General features: G+C 42.3%; 1 protein-coding gene across 2 annotated transcripts in view; it reads left to right on the forward strand.

Moving 5' to 3' along the window:
• HOMER2 (homer scaffold protein 2) overlaps positions 1-11,570 on the forward strand; it is a 65,647-nt gene extending 54,077 nt beyond the window's left edge. For both annotated transcript variants that reach the window (XM_064517304.1, XM_064517305.1), the window contains 3 exons: positions 2,380-2,490; positions 5,271-5,351; positions 6,754-11,570. In XM_064517304.1, the coding sequence (XP_064373374.1) occupies positions 2,380-2,490; positions 5,271-5,351; positions 6,754-6,942 (381 nt within the window). In that variant the 3' untranslated portion in view covers positions 6,943-11,570. The remainder of the gene's footprint in view (positions 1-2,379; positions 2,491-5,270; positions 5,352-6,753) is intronic.
• The last annotated feature ends 1,934 nt before the right edge of the window (positions 11,571-13,504 follow it).

Here is a 13,504-nt window from a genome sequence, read left to right on the forward strand (position 1 = left end):
CTCCCCGTCTCTCATCTGAGGCAGAGCGTACACACAGGAAAGGCATCTCTTTTGAGTTGGTTACTCCTTCCATTATTCTTTCTCTTGGATTTCTGCTGCTTTATCTTTTTTCTGTGTTAGGAGACTTTGTCTTTGAAAGGAAAGTGGACAGGGAGAGTTGTTTCCCTGTGCTCCCAGCATGCGGGGAAGTTCAAAAGGCTGGGGATCAGCAGGAGGACTCGTGCTGCCGTATCACGTGGAGCTCCTGGCCTCTTGATCTGGGAGACTTGTCTGTCTGTAGGGGCTGCTGGCAAGGGTGATAAAACAGAAGTGTTTTAAAAGAAAGATTACTATTGCATACTCCTTTCAAAGCTCATTTAAATATTGCCAGTTGATGAATGAGCAGAAGGAATGGTTATGGCATGGTGACTCACATAAAATAAAGCTGGGAGCCACTCGGTAACAGAAGTAAATCCCACAGGTAGACAGATGAATGAGAACGTGAGTTACGCTCTCAACCCTGCAAGCGCAAACAGCAGGAGGGACCAAAGGGCCGGACTGAGAACCCAGTCCTCCAGCTCCCATGCTGGGAGCGTCACGTCCCGAAATCTGCAAAAAATCATTGTTGAAAGCCTTTCCCTCTCCCTTGCTGAGCATGATTTTTCTCAGTAGTGTAATACCAAGAACGAGCATGGGCCACAAGAGAGAACAACCGAGAGGTATAAATTCAGATTTTCAAAGCCTCAGTTCAGAATATTCATTGGTACTGCCACTAAAATAATACAGTGCTATCTATCAAGGCTGGTAACCACCCCACAGTGTTAGCGCCAGCCTGAATACAGTGGAACCTGGTTTCCATGAGCACAGCTAGCAGTGATAATCTCACTCTCATCTTAAATTTCTTTGGAGAAGCTGAATCCTTTCCCTGTTCATTTATATGGATCACTGGGACATTTGGTATAGAGATCAAATTGTCCGAGTCTGGTGGGGGGTTTTGTTTGTTTAGTGCTTGTTTTGCTTTCAAAGACAGGAAGGAATTTCATACCTTTTGTATGTCAGTAGGCTGCAAATGAGGTGTTTCAGTGTTGGAAGTGATCCAGCTTGTCTATCAGCACTCAAATGCCAAATGGAACAACCTTTCCTTAAGCAGATATTCTCTATTTGCATGTGTTTTGGGTGTGATGATAATTCAGAGATCAAATCAGAGCTGTATTACAGGTTAATATAGATCGTTGCCTAACTGATATTACTTTGACATTAACAAATTAATATTGGTTGTTAGGTGATGTGGGTTTCTGTATCCAATCTGTTTTTTTGGATAGGAGAGAAGTGAAAGATAAGAACGGTATAAGAAAATAGCATGATTTGCTGTGTAGTTTTTTGCTTTTCTGTATTGTTACAGGGAAATTGTTTTCATTGACATTAACTGATGCAATATGTCACTTCTCAAAGGCTGTGGCCTAGAGATGAAGAGACTGTCAAAACACGGCCTTACTATAACTGACTGCAAGGTTCCTGTAGCAGTGACTAGCCAGACTTGGGCTGTTTGGGGCCATGCAGCAACGCTGTCTGTATAATGTGCTTTTTCCTATGCAGAGATTTTTGTGAGCCTTTTCCCCAAGTAGGTTTCTTGTTAGGCGCTTGCAATGCACCACTGCAGCGCTCTGGGAAGCTCCTTCTCCTTTATTAATTGGGTCAGAATTTTTTGCATATTGCTCTACCTTCAAATGATTAAAGTAATAATCCCAAAGCAACAAGAAGCTGAGAATTAAAATACATACGTTAATGAGCTGGCCCATTGGCCTGTGGGAAGTGCACCTCATGGGAGCCAAGTCCGGAGATGGCGAGAGGAGGTATGGGATCAGCAAACCAACTCCCTGGGCGAGAGAACAAAGCAGCGTATGTTACTCTGAACTGGTTCTTATAGCAAAGTATTGATGGTGTGTCCCTCTTATTCCAGCTAAAATAATAAGCAAACCCTGAGGAGGCAAAGCTGGGAAGGCTAGAGGGATTTCTTCTTGCGTTAAGAAAACCCATCCATTATAATCCTGTGTTGGTTTCGTAGAAATGAAGTGCAGATTTTATCCCCAGCCTCTGTTTGTTACTCATTTTAGCGCCTTGGTGTTTTGCGCATTCTTGAGTAATTATATGAAATACTGTGTGAGAGATAGTAAACAGGGTCCCTGGGCTTCCTAGTGGATGTGTGAATTGATTCTTTTTAAGTAAAGAAGTGATAATCTTCATGCACTGAACTGAGTGATACAATCTTGGAAACAGATCCTTAACAAATTAAAATTGTCCTTGCTTCCCTGTGGAACAATGCCCGTTTACATCAGGTGTGGTCTGCCCCGAGTTTTCAGAAAATTGTAATTTTCAACTGGTGTCTGACATTTCTTAAAGATTGAAGAACTGGAGGAACAGTGCAATGAAATAAATAAAGAGAAGGAAAGAAATGCACAGCTGAGCAGACGTCTCCAGGAACTGGAAACAGAACTTCAAGACAAAGAACTGGTAAGTGAAATAAATACAGAAGTGGCATACATTTTTAAGTTTAAGTTGGTCTGTCTGCTTCTGACTTTGTGTGTAGATTTATGGAATAGCTCACCTACAGTCAGAGAAAGACCAGTGCCTCAGGCATTGCCCTTTTCTAGATGATCTGTGTAAAATTCTTTAGCGGTAGTTTGATGGAGTTCATGTCTGAATTTCATGATGTGCTGCGCTGTGTGACCACACATTTTATTTTGGCAGGGGTTAGCAAACATGATAGTTTTATGTACCTAACACTTTCCTCCTCACAGAGGGATTGGTGTGGTCAAACAAGTTGCCCAAAGCCAGACAGATGCATCCTGAGATGAGAATTTTGTCTGTCCTATATTCCCTTAGCCATCAGGAGCGAGAGGAGTTGTCATTAAAAAGACATCATTTACAAAATAACTTGGTATCTGTGAAGCAATGCCTTTTCTTTTTCCAGATGTTTCACAGTCTTCAGCTTTGCCATCTTACTGCTCTCGCTGTGATCTCAAGAGTAATGCCAAGAGTGAGAAATTCACATTCATTTAGAGTACCTCAGGTTGTCATTTTTGACAGACAGAGAGTTCATTTTTTCCGAGGAGAGTAATGTTGATGGCTTGAAGTCCCCGAACAACGGGGAAAATAATGTAATCCTTGTTTTTTCCTTCACTGCAGTGACCAAATGCTCTATGCTGGCTTAAGAGCAAAAGTTGTCAGCAGGTGCAGTAAAGTTTGCCTGGTGCCATTACAGCATCTCAGCTGGTGCTCTTAAAGGCAGTGCTGTTAAGGGGTTTTAAGATGGCACAAGGAAATAGTTTGGGGAGATGGATTTTGATGCAGTGTTCTAAATACAATATGATTTTCAGCACTGTATTTCAAAGGAAAATGTCATGCTTTCTTCTCAGCCTCTCTGTGGTAATAGCATGTATAATAACCCTTATTGTCAGCTAGCATTTTCCTTGAAATTCACATTTTTACGATTACCAAATCAACTGGAAAATTGACTTGTGAATATTACAGGCCTAACTTCCACTTGCTTGGACAATATATTAACTTGTTTTCAAACTGCATACTTACATTAGCAAGTTCTTGATTAGGTCTAAACCACCCATAAGTAACCTTTTCATGGTTTGCAATTCAAACGAGCATGGAGCCTGCTCATGAATGTTGCCACATGTGAAGAAGGGCTGATACACTGTTCACGTGGGAAACAAGGAGAGAAAGGTTTAAAAACATGGGAGTCAGGACAGAACTATCTGGGAAAAGCAATATGAATCACAGAACCATACCAAGGGCACTGGAGTAAAATATATATTTATATTTTGAGATGTGAGCTCCCCTGTACATATATACATGTATATAAGCATGGGAGCTCACATCTCAAAATAATGGGCAAGTTACCTTTTTCCCCCTTCAGTAGCTGGGACGTTGCCTGGACATAGTTGCTCTTAAATCAATTAAACAGATTCTACAATACAGTTTGCAAAAAAATCTATGTTAATACATGATTTTTCCTCTTACATTAATGTAGACAAATGCTGAAAAACTGGAAAGAAACAACAGAAACAGTTAGAATTGTCTAGGAATTATGGAATTTCTCAAAAAATAGAATTTATTGATACAATGTTGCTTTGGCAAACCTCAGAAGGGGGAAAAAATGCACTTCAGGGTACACTAGATTCTTGTGAAATTTGAGCAAGACTGGAGCTGCTGCATATTGGTCCACTTAGAGCAAAAGAATCTGGAAGTTCTGAGGAAAAAAATTTATTTGTTGTCTGGCTCTGTGGAGGAGCTTGAATTATATGTTCTATTACACTGCTATTGTGCTGTAAGATCCCTTGTTAGGGAAGGAGTCATGTTTTCATAGCCAGGAAATCTGCTCCTCAGAATGGAATTGTTTTTGCTGCCCTGTATCAATACAGGGCAGAGAGACTTAACCTTGTTTATTCTTGAGAATGTGGGCTACATGGGTTGGTTCTGGAGGAGGATCTTGCACTCTCATCAAGGGGCAGGATTTCTCTTGGACCTTCAAACATTCGTTTCAGATCCTCTGACAATACTTCTTTAAAATATACCAGCCATCTTAGAGTCTCTCCATACCATCCTTATTGGTGGTGTTTGTTTGCAGCGTTAACACATTTAGGGCTCTTAAATTTCCATCAGAAACATGGTCCGCTGTGAAGTTGTGTTGCTCTTTTTGTGAACTCCTTTCAGCTAGTTCCTCTGAATTTTGATAGCGATGCCAGAACTGAATGCAAATTTTGGGAGGTGATGTTCAGGGCTGTACGGTACAGGAGAGGCTATTACTGCTGAGCTCTGTAGTGGCACTTCTATATATTCAGCTCATAATTCCATTGGTCTTTTTAACTGCTGTGTATCATTGCACATTCATGTCTAATTTGCTCTTTGCTACCATCTATAAATTGCTAGTAGCATTACAGCACCTCAGATTTCTCTTTTATTGAATATATCTATTTGCATAGGTATGTTTTAGGTTAAGAGTTCATTAATATAATTAATAGCATTCATACTAGAGAATGTATTACACTGTCTTTTTTGAAAGTACATAGTCAAAAATATAGTGCAAAAATTTAGATTATTCTAATATAAAATAGCATGTGTTTTGGAATGCTGACGTGCTGTTTTGATTATTTTAAATCCAGATACTGTGCAGAATACAATAAAATATGCAAAGTCATTTCATATTCTCAAATTTTCATTATGTTTTAAATTGAAGCTTACTGTAATTTTTTTCATTTCTTTTTTTTTTGTTTTCAAAGGAACTGGAGGAGCTCCGAAAGCAGGGTGAAATTATACCACAGCTAGTGTCAGAATGTGAATCTGTATCTCAGAAATTACAGGTACAGTTTATCAAACAAATTAACCTAAAAATAGCTGATACATTTATTTTCTTTCTCCTAACTAGGTACTTCTATCTGTTCAGACTTCAGGGTTTGAAGGCAAAAGAGCTCCAGTTTGTAAAAACAAGAAATGCTAATTACATGCAAAATGCACTGTGCCCTTCCCAGCATAGGAGTAATTAAATAGCTCTGCTTCTTTGCCTGGCTCTTCACAAAAATTGGCTTGCCTGGGGCCGTGTTGCCTCTCCCCCTGATAGGTTCCAGGATGTTCTGTATCCCGTCCTTCTGGTGCTGTGGGCTGGAGTAGCTGCGCCGGCACGGCCACTCCGTGTGCTGGAGCTGGCAGCTCATCTCTCTGTGGCCCTCAAGCAGCTCCCTTGCTGCCTTGCTTACGTGCTGCCTCATTCCTTTTCGACAAAATATCACTTAGTGTAACTTGTTTTTTCACCTATGGTTCCTCAGCTTGGAGATGGGCACATGGCACTGGGATCCCTCAGGCAGTTGATGTGCCAAGAGCGCTGCCCAGCTTGGGATTGATGTTTAGACTTCTCAAATCAATAGCTTGTTAAAGTCAGGGCTTGTTTAAATGTAGTAAATTAATACATGAAAGGAGAACAATATAAGCAGTCTGATCAATGAAATCAAATCCAATCAATCAAATAAGCCATCAGTCTCACAATCTGCAAGCTCTAAAATAGTTGGAAGGCTGCTGAGGAGTGGCAAGTACTGCAAATGGTTGACATGAGTTTGGCTTGATTCAGCATGGTAAAATATGTTATCTATGTTTTTTGGTGAGAATACGTGTGTGCTTGCACTCTCATGAAATGGAGAAAAATAGGCAGAAGTGGTGATGAGATGAGAAAATAATAGCGCAAACTGCAGCCAGCGAAGCTTTACATTGCTGACCCACACTTTGCCTGAATGCTCATGCATAAAGTCAATGTTAAACTTTAAAAAAAAAAATCCAAAAGTACTGAATAAAGTGACATTATTTCTCAGGCAGTATTTTGTTAAGCTTGTCTTTCAAGGCTAAACCACCATAGATAATTTTGTATATAATTGGTAGTATGGTGTCTAATTCTGCAGCTATAGCAATGACAGAAATATATGCACAATGCATGATTTAAATTCAGCTGAATTTTAAGATATCAACCAAATGACAAAATCTGATGCGAAGCATCTTTTACAGTTAATCAGTGCCCTTTCCTGTGCTAGTCAGATTAAAAAGAAAGAAAAAAAAAGCCCACACACGTCAGTTGTTTTCAGAGGTGCTTGTATTTAATCAGATTGCAGAAGTCAAAGCAAACTTTTACAATCTGGCTGCCATTTGTTGCTTTACTCTATTAAACGTTATTCATCAGTCTCCTCTATGATTCATGTTATTGTCTTTTTTGTCTTAAAGGCTGCTGAGAAAAAGAACAAAGATCTTGAAGAGAAAGTCGTAACACTAAGGACAGAAGTTGAAGAGAGCAAACATAGGCAGACCAACCTTAAAACTGAATTAAAGAATTTTTTAGATGTACTAGATGGGAAGATAGATGAATTACATGATTTCCGACAAGGACTGTCTAAACTTGGGGTTGACAACTAGATGGCAATAGATTTTTGTAATCTAGAGTCTGGATGTTTGATGTTTTCTTGATCCCAAACGTGTTTTACAAAATATAATTAGAATGTTCCACTTGTTTGCATTGTTTTTGTACATAGAGGCTGAAAACTTGCTGTGGATTTTGGGGGTTTTTTGTTTGTTTCTTTGTTTATTTTCCAAACCAATTGTGCTGCTCACTGAATTCTGTTGAGAATAGAAACTTTCTATATTGCTGCTCTGGCTGTGTGGGGTTGTGAACAGGTAGAAGGTTCTGTCTCAGGAATCTGGAACTAGATCTACCTTAAAATGAATATGCAGTTAGTTGTTGCAGGGAAATTTATATCTTTCTTAAGGGCTGTTGCAACCATAGAAACAGAAAACAAGTCTTTTTCTAGTCTGGACTGTCAGCACTCCTAGCAACATACACTTTTATTCCTTGGTGGAGCAGAGAGAAGATGAGATGGAGTTCCTGCAGTTTGTAAATCAACCTAGTAAAATGTGCCTGTGATAAGCTGCAGTCAAGTGAATCACTTTACACAGATGCCAGTATCCTTAGGGACCATGTCAGTAAGGCCTGATCCACAGAAAAAAATCCAGTGAATTTCATATAACCTCTGAAACAGGCTGCATGTGCTTGCCTGTGCCCATACAGCACAAATTCAACAGTGTTGAAATTAATTTCATCTCTTATACTTCAAGTCAGTCATGCATCTTACCCAGTAGGTGATGACAGCTTCTCTTGCTTAACTAGATTATCTTTCTTTGGCCTGCAATTTTGAACCCATATTGTTTAGTCGGTACGAATATCTCTGAAAAATGCACACCTGATTCTTGGGACCAGATTTCTTTTGAAAAAAAAAGATAGGTTACTATTTTGTACGCAGGGCACGTGCACCTCTGTGTAACTTGATCACTGTTGTTTCACTGCCACTGTAGTGACTTGGGAGACACTGATCTGAAAAGCATTATAAAGCTACTAGAAAAGGTGTTGCTCAGAGCAGGTTTCTGCTGAGGAGGCTTGCATGGTAATGACTGCATGAAATCAAAATCTTTTCCTATGATTTCTACATTCCCATCTTGTGGAATAGTGGGATGGGAATTAGAAACCAAATTAGACTCGCAAGGAAAAAAACCCCAAAGGCAGAAGTGCTGTTGTGTTCTATACCTGATTATTCAGCAGCTCTAAATACATTTTGAGTGATAAAAGGTCATATATTGGATTCCAGTGAGAAGGAAGCTTGATCCATTACAGGCAATGATGTGAAAAGGAACAGAGAGGAGAATTCAGCCCAAGTCTTTCTTTTATCTCCAAGATTGCCTTCAATTTCTTTCTTTTCTTTCTTTGTAAGCTGGTTTGAGATTCTATTTACACAGGATCTAAATTAATTCAGAAAAAAACTTTTGTTTATGTGATATTATTATTTGCTTAAATCAGGCAATAGCCTGGTTAAGCACTGAATTAACACATTCCAGCAGTGAGAGACATAAAATGGCCATGTCTTGATGTTCGCATATTACAACTTAGGGGTTTTTTTTTCCTTTTCCTGGCACATCTCTATTATAAAAGTGACCTTTGAAAGAACTGTGGGTTATAGATTAAAAAAAAATTCATTGAATACTTTTTGCACATGGATACTTAATCCACATGCTGGAACTCTGTGGAGATAGGTTCTGTCTGCAGTCATCCCTTGAGTTTTGATTTCATCTGTTATTGTGCATTATCCATTTAGACTTGACTTTTTGTATTTTTGCTTTTCCTCCTTTTAAATAACTGCTGTTTTGAAGTTGGGACCTTTTATAACCATTATGACCATTTAAGTCTCTACAAAGATTGCTGTAGGCTGTTGATATTTAAAAATAAAAATAAAAATCAGGTACATAGCATGTAGGCGTGTGAAAATTAGATTTTGCCAGTGTGGAATATTCAACAGTTGCATAATGTGGGGTTAGATCAGACTTCTCAAAATTGAAAATGACGTCAGAAACCGTGTGCGGTTGTGAACAAGTAATCTCCATTTTTAGTGTCTTTATTTGATAGCAGTCAGATGGACACAGTCATTTAACAGGCAGTTTGCCCTGTTTCTCCTCGGCTCCCATGATGCTCTAGAGCTCCCTGAGACTGCAGGTCTGTTAACTGCATCCGCCGGGCATCGAGGGATAACGCGGTTCAGAGTTGCAAGCAATACAGGCAGTCAGGGCCCTACTCATCACAGTGTTTTGTGGCTTTCACTCTGAGGACCTTGTTCCAACTTCTGTTTCTTTTTTTCTGTAGAGCAACTGTAGGGCTTGTTTTACTGGTTTTAATATGCAAATATGATTTTAATGTGATTCTGGTTAGGGGGTTGCAAAAGACTCCACAAACAAACAATTTTATTGGAGTTAATCCAGTTCTTTTTCTGGTTTAGTCAGCTTATTTCAGATCCAGTTTGCTAAGAATGTATTAAGCCACTCTTAAGTTGCAGGAAAAGTGTTTCCATGTGATTGCATTGATCTAGCAGATGAAGTTTGAAGCTGGTGAGTTAAACCAGTGCGTTCTTCTGCCACAATGGTTATTTGTGGGTGCCTGATGCCTACTAGAGATACAACGCTGATGTCCTTCAAGGAGTCCCTGCTCCGTCTCCTCTGGCTTTGTCCCAGATATATTTTCCTGATCCGACATTGCCTCTGAGGTTCAGTTTTTGGGAAACTGGCTGTTTCCATTCTTCTAGGTCCTTGCTGGAATTACCCCCTTTCTCTCTTTTTCCTCCCAAACAGCAGTGATTATGAGGGTCTCAAATCTGAGAACCTCCCTGTATAATCACTCAAAAACATCCCCCCAAACTCCATCTTTTATAACCTTTCCCACTCTTTCATTGTATTTTTTCCTCTTCAAAATCAAAGAGCAGTCTTGGAGGAAATGCCATGTAGGAAACTCCGGACACCAGCTCCAGCTCCTCTCCCCGGTCTTGGCCCTTGCTGTGGTGGCTCCCGTTGGTGCCTGCCACCCAGCTCCAGAGCACACCGAGGCTGTTGGGCGGAGGACTGTAAGTGTGAGACATTATTTGTACTCTGAAGCTCGGGGGTGGCCCCGCAGCTACCTTGTCGTGCCAACCTGTGAGCCCCGCGCAGCTCCTCAGGGACTTGTCCTGGCAGCAGGCCTCCTCCTCTCCCCGCTGTGCCCTGGTGGCGGCAGGCACAGGTGACCTGCTTCTCCCTGCCGTCCTTCCCCTCCTGCCACAGGGCAGGTTTTTCTTCTTTTGGGCATATTTGAGGATTCAGTCTGTACCTGGGGACGACCCAAGTAAGGACCACCCCCTGGCAAGTGATTTTTTGCATGCATTTTTCTCCCTCTCCTCAAATGTGCTGTGGCTGCACAGAAAGTGTTCCCCTACCCTTGAACAACCCCAAAACGCTGCGTCGGGGCTGTGTTGCCCAGCACAGGGCTGGTGGCTGGCCCTGGGCAGCCCCCGGGTCGGGGAGGCTGGGCCAAAGCGGGCACCCGAGGGGGAGCAGCCTCTCCAGGACGTCCTTGAGGGGGAGCAGCCTCTCCGGGACACCCTGAAGGGGAGCAGCCTCTTTAGGACGTCCTTGAGGGGGAGCAGCCTCTCCGGGACGCCCTGAAGGGGAGCAGCCTCTCCGGGACGTCCTTGAGGGGGAGCAGCCTCTCCGGGACGCCCTGAAGGGGAGCAGCCTCTCTGGGACGTCCTTGAGGGGGAGCAGCCTCTCCGGGACGTCCTTGAGGGGGAGCAGCCTCTCCGGGACACCCTGAAGGGGAGCAGCCTCTCCGGGATGTCCCCGAGGGGGAGCAGCCTCTCCAGGATGCCCCTGAGGGGAGCAGCCTTTCCGGGATGGCCCCGCGTTGGTGCAACCAGGAGCTGCTCAGTGCCCCTTGCCCGGAGCCGGCCGGGCTCGGTGCGTCGGTTGTCGCTGCTCGGAGCTGCCCCGCCGGCATTTCCCCACTTCAGCGCGCAACGGAGAAGGTTAGTCCGCCATTTCCACTGAGCAGGGCTCTGTTTAGACAGTGATGTTTCATCTCAGGCCATCACAGGTGGGCATAGATTTCTCCCTCAAAGTGTTTAATGGCAGGAGAAGTTCTACCTCAGCTGCACAGCCTTTTGCTAATAAAGGTCCTGTGCTTGGCACCTCTGGTGCACACGCCTGCCGTTCACGCTTCCTGGGATCCAACGGTGAGGCCTGGGAATCACCTCCTTCCCCATTAGCATGTGTAAGATGGCGGACAAAAATCAGTAGCCATCTTCCCTTATAGCATCTGTAAGATGGCGGCTCGGTGGACAAAAATCTATGTAGCTCTTCTGAAACCTGGTAAGAGAGTGTCCGGCTTTTCACGGTGTTTTCCAGTGAGATAGGCCTTTGAGCTGGTGTTAGAGCTGCTGAATAATGTTTTTTGGGTTTTTCCTCCCCTTGGTTCAGTGGCCAACATGAGAAATCAGATAAACAGGTTCACTTTGCGTCAGCAAGTTTTCAGTGATGGAAAAGTATCTCCAGCTGATTGTTTTCAAGGGGAAGAAATGTTTCGTTAAATATGTCATTTAGCGCTTTCAAAAGTGAACTTAGCTTAATGTTTTGAATAAATTATTTTAAAATGAAAAAATGAACGTTTCACACACCAAAATAAAACTCTTTTAACCTTTTGCTTTTTTCTCCCTCTTTGGCAGAATCTGTATTTGCTGAATTTGGCTCAAATTCACCAGCAGTTTTGTTTGTCCTAAAAATGCACTTTCAGCAAAATTAGTACTTTCCAATGTTTTTCTGTCTAGGTCTAATTGGCGTCTCCTTTACTAAGCGAGTTCACTGGAGGAAAGCAGTCTTTTCTGTATGTGATTCAACGCCACCTCTCACGTTCTGTATCCTATTGTTGAAAATACACTTTTTTTTAAAAATGGCTTTACACTAGGTGCTTCTGTACCCAGAAAACAAATGCTATTTAGATAATGCCTTTTTATAGACAAACACCTATTTTTATTTTTATGTAAGCAAATCAGGGTGAATTTTTTTCAAAGCTGCTCTGAATTAGGGACGATGCGAAGGGTTTCCGCAGTTCCTCCCCGCGGGGTCTGTGAAGTGCTGCCGCCGCTTTTGGAAAGAGCACAGAAAAGCACGAACCGCCGTTGTTTGGCGGCGTTCGGGCGGTTGCCAGCCGCACGCTCAGGCCGCGTTTGCTCGCTCCCGCCGGCCGCCTCCTGCAGCGATCCCCATGGCGAGGGAAGATCTGCCCGCGCACTTCTGCTCCGTGCACAGCTTCTCTGTCACCTGCGTTTAATTTTTTTTTTTTTTTTTTGCTCCTCTCAGGAGCGTTCATTGCCTTCACAACCCTGCCTATTAATTTCTTGTCACCTTTGGCTGCTTCATAAACCGCTGAAGGGAAAATTCCCTGTTAATGCCGTCGTCTAGTAGTGGTGGGAGTTTCTTGGCTACAAGGCTGTGATTCAGCACTCTTCTTTAGGCTCTTCATTAGGCTCTTCCTAGCTGTTACTTCGGCAAAATCCTTGAAAGTGTGAGCAGCTGGTAACGAATATAGCATTGTCTTCCAGAGTGCATGGACTAACAAAAATAAAACCACTGTCAGGTGAAACGCCCCGTTCAGCTTAGTGCGTTATTGATGTTGAATCCCAAGGGAAGCGGTTTAAATGGGAATCAAATACTAGTAGTTAATTGTGATGGTCATGTTAGCAAAAGCTTCAGTGAAAAAAATATGATCTGTCCACAATCCCAAACTGTCTGTAAATGTGCCAAAAGCCTAAGATAGCCACCACTAAATGGTCAAATCATCTTTGTCCCGACAGTTCTTGACTTGCAAAGCTATGACCTGTAAATATCAAAGTCTTCAGCATATCAAAAACTTGAAAATGTGAAGGATGAAATACTACTGCCCACACACAAAGCTGATCAGTGAGGAAGACCATTACAATACCAAGCGACAATACTTCTTTGCTGTTAGGAATATTCAGCCAAACCCAGAAAAAGTTGTTGCCAACCTATTTGCATCTTGCAGTACCAGAGGTCCTGAGGAAATGCAGGTTTTTAGCTTTGCTGAGGTGAACTCCAGGCTTTGCATCTGCTGCCATTACTGACAGTGGCTTTGTCTTTCTGCTCCTGGTAGTTAGGACTCTCCTGCTGATCCTACAAAGTCTCGCTATGGGAATGGTACAGAGGCTATGAGACACAGAGCTCCCCGAAAGTAATTTTCTTTCCATGAATTATGTTAAACAAGCAACTGTGTGTGAGACAAAGCAATACCTAGTCAAAGGACACTTAATCCAGAAACATCTTCAAAAGGAGAGTCCCAACTAACTCCACAGGCTGTCTAGAAGAATTCGTGTAGCGTTTCACAACTCGAGGATCTTGTCAATATTTTATACTCATTTTTAGAATACGAATGTGAAGTTTGCATGTCTTAAGTATGTTCTCTATGTTAAATAATAAGATACCTTAAGCGTAAGGAAACTATTGATAAATGCGATGAATGTGCTTCCCAAAAAACTGTTCTCCTGCAGGCTGAGGGACAGAGCTGGTCCTGGCAGGCTGAGGGGTTTGCTCTCACCTTTGGCGTAGTTTGGGATGTCTA

This window comes from Dromaius novaehollandiae, chromosome 10, assembly GCF_036370855.1.
Source record: "Dromaius novaehollandiae isolate bDroNov1 chromosome 10, bDroNov1.hap1, whole genome shotgun sequence".
NCBI classification, from domain to species: Eukaryota; Metazoa; Chordata; class Aves; order Casuariiformes; family Dromaiidae; genus Dromaius; species Dromaius novaehollandiae.